Source organism: Teleopsis dalmanni, chromosome X, assembly GCF_002237135.1.
Source record: "Teleopsis dalmanni isolate 2A chromosome X, ASM223713v2, whole genome shotgun sequence".
Lineage (NCBI taxonomy): Eukaryota > Metazoa > Arthropoda > Insecta > Diptera > Diopsidae > Teleopsis > Teleopsis dalmanni.
This window is the reverse complement of record NC_051848.1, coordinates 101,137,740-101,148,891: the sequence shown is the minus strand read 5'-3', so window position 1 is coordinate 101,148,891 and position 11,152 is coordinate 101,137,740. Positions and strand designations below refer to the sequence as shown.

At 37.3% G+C, this 11,152-nt stretch overlaps 1 protein-coding gene across 1 annotated transcript; it reads right to left on the bottom strand.

Annotated features, from left to right (window-relative positions):
* Nucleotides 1–1,888: 1,888 nt before the first annotated feature.
* Nucleotides 1,889–2,488, bottom strand: LOC119688852. Its single transcript, XM_038103514.1, has one exon. It carries the CDS (start codon nucleotides 2,486–2,488, stop codon nucleotides 1,889–1,891), a length of 600 nt encoding a protein of 199 aa, XP_037959442.1.
* Between the last annotated feature and the right edge of the window lie 8,664 nt (nucleotides 2,489–11,152).

Here is an 11,152-nt window from a genome sequence, read left to right as displayed (position 1 = left end):
TTTTCTTTACCGGGGTATCCTCAGCCTCTTTCCAGGAGTCGTTACAATAAATTTGTATTTACAAGGACGGGACTTCTCAAATAAAAGATGGTGATTTCAGTTTTCAGAACTATTTATTTATAAAAAAAATCAATAATATATATACAAAAGAAAGAAATTAAATGAAATCAGCATGAACAAAAATTCCCAATGGTCTTACTTTTAATGATTACCTCTGTGAAATTGCAAATGGTCTTTAGTCTAAACTTGTAGTTGGCTTGGTTCACCTTGTTTCTGTGTTCACCTGTTTGGGAAAGAAAGTAAAAGAATATACGCTTGATATATTGAATATACATATAATGGTGTCCAAGCGCGTTGACTTAAAACCGCCTTATGCTCGTAATTTATTATATATATGTTATACACTACGACTTACCACCGCCTTCGTGTCAGATAATATTTATTATATTATTTTATTGGTTGACATATAATGCCACTCAGTGATCATTCAAGACTCACTGCCTCTTAACGAAACGTGTCGCCTTTTATACTGATCAGACGAGCTTTTCATGTAGCTCACTTACAGTGTTTTTTCTATTGTTTGGTGGTGGTTCTGATCGTCTCTTTGCGGCGAATTCTCTTGATGATCCTGACGTTTGTCTATTTGGTTTTGACTTTATAACCAGCACCGGTATTTGTAATTTTTAACGTCGTTTATTGATTTATAAAAAATAATGTGCAAGTAAATAATTTATAAGTACATTAAAGTAGCTGTGGTAAATCCAGAAGGTGTGTATTTATGATTTTACCAATTTAATGTTAATTTTAATTTTCCTAACTTCAGACTACTTCACGTGTTGCAGTTGTGGGTAGTCTGGGTAATTGTTGTTGGAAATCTGTACAACAGAAATATTAAATTCCAACGTGGGTTAATTTATTAAAAACAAGACCATTAAGATACGTATCAGATATTTCTCATAAAATATATTTTCTCAATTTTATTCATATATAACAGAGACTTCATAACAACAATTTTGGATATAAAAAAATTAATGAGGTGTAGAGTGTTTATTTATGTACATTCCTCTCCTTCTTACGGTTTGTGGAGACTATGGACAGTCACGAGATCTTGACGGTAAATTCGCACCAGATACAGTACATTGTTGAACGTTCGACGGTAGGTAATTCGTTTAACTTTTATATGTTAAGTAAGTGCGTCGCGTATAGTCGATTCCAGCTCCGCCGGCCAAGTGATGCAAACCCTTTTTTGTTTGGGGCGTGCGATCTCATTCTCCTCCAGCTCCATTTGTTGTCAGTCGTAGTCGAGATCAATCACATCCTCTTGTTCCATTGCGTGAGTTATGCAGGATTCACTGGAACTGGGTTCTGTCGATATTGTTCCTGCCATTAGTGACGTAACGTAACACGTTGGATTTTTTGTATTAGCGACATAATTACCTATTCCTTTTGCCGAAGGTTCCGCTGCTGTGATTACTACGCTCTTATTTTTAACCTCCTCCCTTGAGCCGTAGATGCTTGATTCCTGTCACTTGAAGTAATACCTGGAATCGCTTGACTATTTTCAGCTATTGGATGTTGGTGCTGGCTGGAGTCACTTGGACCCACCTTACGCTTGACGATTTTTTTGTACTTTGCTTCAACATATTCTTGGAGTTTTTATTGATTGCTGCAGGCTTCGGCAAGTATTGACATTTTGTTCTACTGTTGTTTATTTCGATCATTCTTGTGCGAAACTTTTCCGCGGAAATTTCAAATTTCGTTGTTAGTTCAAACGACTACTGAGAACTTCCTCATGGCACACGTTCTTTAAATACTTGAATAGATAGCGGGTATTTGTTTTATGTCGCAGTTACTTTGCCGGTACATAAGTGTTAATGTCCTTTATATTTTAAGGACAACCATAGTGCACCCTAAGGTCGGCAATATGCGCCTTAGTTAATGTTGCTGTATTTTCTGCGCTAAGCTCTACTAACACTGGCAATATAAATTTTTGTACTTTGAATGGACCGTCGAATTTTGGTGCAAGTTTCGCTGAAAAATAGTTTTTGGCATTTGAGAGGGAATGTTGTCTAACCCACACTAATTGATTTATCCACGGCCTCCAATTCCGACGACGCAAGTTATAATACTTCGCCTGATTTGTTGCGACTTGTTGTAGATTGTGTTGGACGATTTTGAACACACGTTGTAGTTTCTCGGCTTTCACTACAGGGATTACTTGCAGATTTCCTGTTCCTGGGGTGCATTCGACGAACAAGTTGGCGGGGAGTCTCAACACTCGCCATTGCACTAGATAGGCTGGAGTGTAATTTGTTGAATCCGATTTCGCAGTGTTAATGGCTAAAGTGATTTCCAGCAGCATCTCGTCCCACGTACGACGTTCGTCGCGTGCCGTTTGTGACATCAGTGTCTTAATAGTTCGGTTCGCACGCTCAGTAGGATTCTCCTGTGGCATGTACGATGCTGTGGTTCTGTGTGTAATACCCATCTTTACCAACCACTGCTTGAAAACATTACTAATGAATTGGCTAATATTCTTTCTCTCAATGCTTTGATCACATTGTCGGATGTCGCTAGACATGTGGGTATCAACTCCGTTCATTTCGAAAATTTATCTAATATCACCAGCAGCATTGTATTTCCATTTTTCGATCGCGGTAGTGATCCTATAAAATCGGCTGTGATGGTAGCAAATGGCTCCTCAGGGATCGTAGTCAGCATCATTCCTTATTGATCATTCATTATTAATAAGTTATTGTCGCTCAGAGCAATAAGAAACGAAAATGCACAGGATTTAAAAACATTAATGGGTGATTTTAGAGAAGTGTTTTATTGTATACGTGATTTAAATGTGGACACGTCAAGTTGAGATCCAGCTTCCAAAATTAAATGGTGAATTCAGAAAATTATACCAACATTCAAGAGGAGCATCAACACAAACACCAAAATTGAGCAGCTTATACGAGTTTATTGAGAGCAGAGTTAGAGGATTAGAGACAACTCATGACACAAATCGCGAAAATGAGAATAATTTTCGACCAACAGCTGTAAATGCAAAAACGCATGTAACTACAATACATATGCTATGTTTGGTGTGTAATGGTAACCATCAATTACCATAATTCAATGTTCAAAGTTTCTGAATATGAAGGTGCCGGAATATCGTGAAAAGATTATGAGCACTAAATTATGTTTTAATTGCCTTAGTAAATTGTGCTTGAATAAAAAAAAGATGTACAATTTGCGATAAAAAACACCATCAACTTATGCAAGAACAAGTTCAAGGCAAACCAACATTCACAAATAACATAAATAAACAGAGGATGCCAACATTGAAGAACACCACGGAGACCGAAGTGGCAGCGTCGTACAACATCCAAAAGGAAAAAACTGTATTACTAGCAACAGCAATGGTAATTATAAGGACTACAAAACAAATCAATCCGATACGAGCGCTTCTTGATCAAGGATCACAATCTTGTATAATAACAGAACAATTAGCAAGATCAATCAGAGCACCATTGACCAATTATCAAACTCATGTAAAAGCTACCAATGGGCAAACAACAAGCGTTGTAGCCAAATGCTCATTAGAAATTCAATCTATACATGATAAGAATAAGAGCTGTCATATAGAAGCAATAGTGTTACCAAAAATCACATAAAAAATGCCGAATGCAGAATTCACGCCAGGAAAATATTTACCAGACAACTCTCCAATGGTTCAAAACACACTATTTGGATGGATATTATCAGGACCTTTAGATGCAGAGCGTACAATCACAAACAAAATAACGTTATGCACCATGGCTTGCAGCAATAGTGACGAGTAATTAAAACGGTTTTAGGAATTAGAGGAAATTCCTAATGCAGACTTAAGGACAGTAGAAGAAAGGCGTTGTGAGAGACATTATGATTCAACTTGCACCCGTCATAAAACAGGACGATACATCGTTAGGTTACTGCTAAAAAATGATCGAGAAACGTTAGGTTGTAACGACACGAATTTTCCGTTTCGTTATTTTCTTTACCGGGGTATCCTCAGCCTCTTTCCAGGAGTCGTTACAATAAATTTGTATTTACAAGGACGGGACTTCTCAAATAAAAGATGGTGATTTCAGTTTTCAGAACTATTTATTTATAAAAAAAATCAATAATATATATACAAAAGAAAGAAATTAAATGAAATCAGCATGAACAAAAATTCCCAATGGTCTTACTTTTAATGATTACCTCTGTGAAATTGCAAATGGTCTTTAGTCTAAACTTGTAGTTGGCTTGGTTCACCTTGTTTCTGTGTTCACCTGTTTGGGAAAGAAAGTAAAAGAATATACGCTTGATATATTGAATATACATATAATGGTGTCCAAGCGCGTTGACTTAAAACCGCCTTATGCTCGTAATTTATTATATATATGTTATACACTACGACTTACCACCGCCTTCGTGTCAGATAATATTTATTATATTATTTTATTGGTTGACATATAATGCCACTCAGTGATCATTCAAGACTCACTGCCTCTTAACGAAACGTGTCGCCTTTTATACTGATCAGACGAGCTTTTCATGTAGCTCACTTACAGTGTTTTTTCTATTGTTTGGTGGTGGTTCTGATCGTCTCTTTGCGGCGAATTCTCTTGATGATCCTGACGTTTGTCTATTTGGTTTTGACTTTATAACCAGCACCGGTATTTGTAATTTTTAACGTCGTTTATTGATTTATAAAAAATAATGTGCAAGTAAATAATTTATAAGTACATTAAAGTAGCTGTGGTAAATCCAGAAGGTGTGTATTTATGATTTTACCAATTTAATGTTAATTTTAATTTTCCTAACTTCAGACTACTTCACGTGTTGCAGTTGTGGGTAGTCTGGGTAATTGTTGTTGGAAATCTATACAACAGAAATATTAAATTCCAACGTGGGTTAATTTATTAAAAACAAGACCATTAAGATACGTATCAGATATTTCTCATAAAATATATTTTCTCAATTTTATTCATATATAACAGAGACTTCATAACAACAATTTTGGATATAAAAAAATTAATGAGGTGTAAAGTGTTTATTTATGTACATTCCTCTCCTTCTTACGGTTTGTGGAGACTATGGACAGTCACGAGATCTTGACGGTAAATTCGCACCAGATACAGTATATTGTTGAACGTTCGACGGTAGGTAATTCGTTTAACTTTTATATGTTAAGTAAGTGCGTCGCGTATAGTCGATTCCAGCTCCGCCGGCCAAGTGATGCAAACCCTTTTTTGTTTGGGGCATGCGATCTCATTCTCCTCCAGCTCCATTTGTTGTCAGTCGTAATCGAGATCAATCACATCCTCTTGTTCCATTGCGTGAGTTATGCAGGATTCACTGGAACTGGGTTCTGTCGATATTGTTCCTGCCATTAGTGACGTAACGTAACACGTTGGATTTTTTGTATTAGCGACATAATTACCTATTCCTTTTGCAGAAGGTTCCGCTGCTGTGATTACTACGCTCTTATTTTTAACCTCCTCCCTTGAGCCGTAGATGCTTGATTCCTGTCACTTGAAGTAATACCTGGAATCGCTTGACTATTTTCAGCTATTGGATGTTGGTGCTGGCTGGAGTCACTTGGACCCACCTTACGCTTGACGATTTTTTTGTACTTTGCTTCAACATATTCTTGGAGTTTTTATTGATTGCTGCAGGCTTCGGCAAGTATTGACATTTTGTTCTACTGTTGTTTATTTCGATCATTCTTGTGCGAAACTTTTCCGCGGAAATTTCAAATTTCGTTGTTAGTTCAAACGACTACTGAGAACTTCCTCATGGCACACGTTCTTTAAATACTTGAATAGATAGCGGGTATTTGTTTTATGTTGCAGTTACTTTGCCGGTACATAAGTGTTAATGTCCTTTATATTTTAAGGACAACCATAGTGCACCCTAAGGTCGGCAATATGCGCCTTAGTTAATGTTGCTGTATTTTCTGCGCTAAGCTCTACTAACACTGGCGATATAAATTTTTGTACTTTGAATGGACCGTCGAATTTTGGTGCAAGTTTCGCTGAAAAATAGTTTTTGGCCTTTGAGAGGGAATGTTGTCTAACCCACACTAATTGATTTATCCACGGCCTCCAATTCCGACGACGCAAGTTATAATACTTCGCCTGATTTGTTGCGACTTGTTGTAGATTGTGTTGGACGATTTTGAACACACGTTGTAGTTTCTCGGCTTTCACTACAGGGGTTACTTGCAGATTTCCTGCTCCTGGGGTGCATTCGACGAACAAGTTGGCGGGGAGTCTCAACACTCGCCATTGCACTAGATAGGCTGGAGTGTAATTTGTTGAATCCGATTTCGCAGTGTTAATGGCTAAAGTGATTTCCAGCAGCATCTCGACCCACGTACGATGTTCGTCGCATGCCGTTTGTGACATCAGTGTCTTAATAGTTCGGTTCGCACGCTCAGTAGGATTCTCCTGTGGCATGTACGATGCTGTGGTTCTGTGTGTAATACCCATCTTTACCAACCACTGCTTGAAAACATTACTAATGAATTGGCTTATATTCTTTCTCTCAACGCTTTGATCACATTGTCGGATGTCGCTCGACGTATGGTTATCAACTCCGTTCATTTCGAAAATTTATCTAGTATCACCAGCAGCATTGGATTTCCATTTTTCGATCGCGGTAGTGATCCCATAAAATCGGCTGTGATGGTAGCAAATGGCTCCTCAGGGATCGTAGTCAGCATCATTCCTTATTAATCATTCATTATTAATAAGTTATTGTCGCTCAGAGCAATAAGAAACGAAAATGCACAGGATTTAAAAACATAAAAGGGTGATTTTAGAGAAGTGTTTTATTGTATACGTAATTTAAATGTGGACACGTCAAGTTGAGATCCAGTAATAATATAGATACGGCTTCCAAAATTAAATGGTAAATTCAGAAAATTATACCAACATTCAAGAGGAGCATCAACACAAACACCAAAATTGAGCAGCTTATACGAGTTTATTGAGAGCAGAGTTAGAGGATTGGAGACAACTCATGACACAAATCGTGAAAATGAGAATAACTTTCGATCAACAGCTGTAAATACAAAAACGCATGTAACTACAATACATACGCTATGTTTGGTGTGTAATGGTAACCATCAATTACCATAATTCGATATTCAAAGTTTCTGAATATGAAGGTGCCGGAATATCGTGAAAAGATTATGAGCACTAAATTATGTTTTAATTGCCTTCAGAGTGGGCATTTTAGTAAATTGTGCTTGAATAAAAAAAAGATGTACAATTTGCGATAAAAAACACCATCAACTTATGCAAGAACAAGTTCAAGGCAAACCAACATTCACAAATAACATAAATAAACAGAGGATGCCAACATTGAAGAACACCACGGAGACCGAAGTGGCAGCGTCGTACAACATCCAAAAGGAAAAAACTGTATTACTAGCAACAGCAATGGTAATTATAAGGACTACAAAACAACTCAATCCGATACGAGCGCTTCTTGATCAAGGATCACAATCTTGTATAATAACAGAACAATTAGCAAGATCAATCAGAGCACCATTGACCAATTATCAAACTCATGTAAAAGCTATCAATGGGCAAACAACAAGCGTTGTAGCCAAATGCTCATTAGAAATTCAATCTATACATGATAAGAATAGGAGCTGTCATATAGAAGCAATAGTGTTACCAAAAATCACATCAAAAATGCCGAATGCAGAATTCACGCCAGGAAAATATTTACCAGACAACTCTCCAATGGTTCAAAACACACTATTTGGATGGATATTATCAGGACCTTTAGATGCAGAGCGTACAATCACAAACAAAATAACGTTATGCACCATGGCTTGCAGCAATAGTGACGAGTAATTAAAACGGTTTTAGGAATTAGAGGAAATTCCTAATGCAGACTTAAGGACAGTAGAAGAAAGGCGTTGTGAGAGACATTATGATTCAACTTGCACCCGTCATAAAACAGGACGATACATCGTTAGGTTACTGCTAAAAAATGATCGAGAAACGTTAGGTTGTAACGACACGAATTTTCCGTTTCGTTATTTTCTTTACCGGGGTATCCTCAGCCTCTTTCCAGGAGTCGTTACAATAAATTTGTATTTACAAGGACGGGACTTCTCAAATAAAAGATGGTGATTTCAGTTTTCAGAACTATTTATTTATAAAAAAAATCAATAATATATATACAAAAGAAAGAAATTAAATGAAATCAGCATGAACAAAAATTCCCAATGGTCTTACTTTTAATGATTACCTCTGTGAAATTGCAAATGGTCTTTAGTCTAAACTTGTAATTGGCTTGGTTCACCTTGTTTCTGTGTTCACCTGTTTGGGAAAGAAAGTAAAAGAATATACGCTTGATATATTGAATATACATATAATGGTGTCCAAGCGCGTTGACTTAAAACCGCCTTATGCTCGTAATTTATTATATATATATTTTGTATTATGTTATACACTACGACTTACCACCGCCTTCGTGTCAGATAATATTTATTATATTATTTTATTGGTTGACATATAATGCCACTCAGTGATCATTCAAGACTCAGTGCCTCTTAACGAAACGCGTCGCCTTTTATACTGATCAGACGAGCTTTTCATGTAGCTCACTTACAGTGTTTTTTCTATTGTTTGGTGGTGGTTCTGATCGTCTCTTTGCGGCGAATTCTCTTGATGATTCTGACGTTTGTCTATTTGGTTTTGACTTTATAACCAGCACCGGTATTTGTAATTTTTAACGTCGTTTATTGATTTATAAAAAATAATGTGCAAGTAAATAATTTATAAGTACATTAAAGTAGCTGTGGTAAATCCAGAAGGTGTGTATTTATGATTTTACCAATTTAATGTTAATTTTAATTTTCCTAACTTCAGACTACTTCACGTGTTGCAGTTGTGGGTAGTCTGGGTAATTGTTGTTGGAAATCTGTACAACAGAAATATTAAATTCCAACGTGGGTTAATTTATTAAAAACAAGACCATTAAGATACGTATCAGATATTTCTCATAAAATATATTTTCTCAATTTTATTCATATATAACAGAGACTTTATAACAACAATTTTGGATATAAAAAAATTAATGAGGTGTAGAGTGTTTATTTATGTACATTCCTCTCCTTCTTACGGTTTGTGGAGACTATGGACAGTCACGAGATCTTGACGGTAAATTCGCACCAGATACAGTACATTGTTGAACGTTCGACGGTAGGTAATTCGTTTAACTTTTATATGTTAAGTAAGTGCGTCGCGTATAGTCGATTCCAGCTCCGCCGGCCAAGTGATGCAAACCCTTTTTTGTTTGGGGCGTGCGATCTCATTCTCCTCCAGCTCCATTTGTTGTCAGTCGTAGTCGAGATCAATCACATCCTCTTGTTCCATTGCGTGAGTTATGCAGGATTCACTGGAACTGGGTTCTGTCGATATTGTTCCTGCCATTAGTGACGTAACGTAACACGTTGGATTTTTTGTATTAGCGACATAATTACCTATTCCTTTTGCCGAAGGTTCCGCTGCTGTGATTACTACGCTCTTATTTTTAACCTCCTCCCTTGAGCCGTAGATGCTTGATTCCTGTCACTTGAAGTAATACCTGGAAACGCTTGACTATTTTCAGCTATTGGATGTTGGTGCTGGCTGGAGTCACTTGGACCCACCTTACGCTTGACGATTTTTTTGTACTTTGCTTCAACATATTCTTGGAGTTGTTATTGATTGCTGCAGGCTTCGGCAAGTATTGACATTTTGTTCTACTGTTGTTTATTTCGATCATTCTTGTGCGAAACTTTTCCGCGGAAATTTCAAATTTCGTTGTTAGTTCAAACGACTACTGAGAACTTCCTCATGGCACACGTTCTTTAAATACTTGAATAGATAGCGGGTATTTGTTTTATGTTGCAGTTACTTTGCCGGTACATAAGTGTTAATGTCCTTTATATTTTAAGGACAACCATAGTGCACCCTAAGGTCGGCAATATGCGCCTTCGTTAATGTTGCTGTATTTTCTGCGCTAAGCTTTACTAACACTGGCGATATAAATTTTTGTACTTTGAATGGACCGTCGAATTTTGGTGCAAGTTTCGCTGAAAAATAGTTTTTGGCATTTGAGAGGGAATGTTGTCTAACCCACACTAATTGATTTATCCACGGCCTCCAATTCCGACGACGCAAGTTATAATACTTCGCCTGATTTGTTGCGACTTGTTGTAGATTGTGTTGGTTGATTTTGAACACGCGTTGTAGTTTCTCGGCTTTCACTGCAGGGGTTACTTGCAGATTTCCTGTTCCTGGGGTGCATTCGACGAACAAGTTGGCGGGGAGTCTCAACAATCGCCATTGCACTAGATAGGCTGGAGTGTAATTTGTTGAATCCGATTTCGCAGTGTTAATGGCTAAAGTGATTTCCAGCAGCATCTCGACCCACGTACGATGTTCGTCGCGTGCCGTTTGTGACATCAGTGTCTTAATAGTTCGGTTCGCACGCTCAGTAGGATTCTCCTGTGGCATGTACGATGCTGTGGTTCTGTGTGTAATACCCATCTTTACCAACCACTGCTTGAAAACATTACTAATGAATTGGCTTATATTCTTTCTCTCAACGCTTTGATCACATTGTCGGATGTCGCTCGACGTATGGTTATCAACTCCGTTCATTTCGAAAATTTATCTAGTATCACCAGCAGCATTGTATTTCCATTTTTCGATCGCGGTAGTGATCCCATAAAATCGGCTGTGATGGTAGCAAATGGCTCCTCAGGGATCGTAGTCAGCATCATTCCTTATTAATCATTCATTATTAATAAGTTATTGTCGCTCAGAGCAATAAGAAACGAAAATGCACAGGATTTAAAAACATTAATGGGTGATTTTAGAGAAGTGTTTTATTGTATACGTAATTTAAATGTGGACACGTCAAGTTGAGATCCAGTAATAATATAGATACGGCTTCCAAAATTAAATGGTGAATTCAGAAAATTATACCAACATTCAAGAGGAGCATCAACACAAACACCAAAATTGAGCAGCTTATACGAGTTTATTGAGAGCAGAGTTAGAGGATTGGAGACAACTCATGACACAAATCGCGAAAATGAGAATAATTTTCGACCAACAGTTGT

What these genes read in the sequence shown, in the direction of transcription:
- LOC119688852 (XM_038103514.1), bottom strand. Translation starts at nt 2,488, where the DNA reads ATGGGTATTACACACAGAACCACAGCATCGTACATGCCACAGGAGAAT.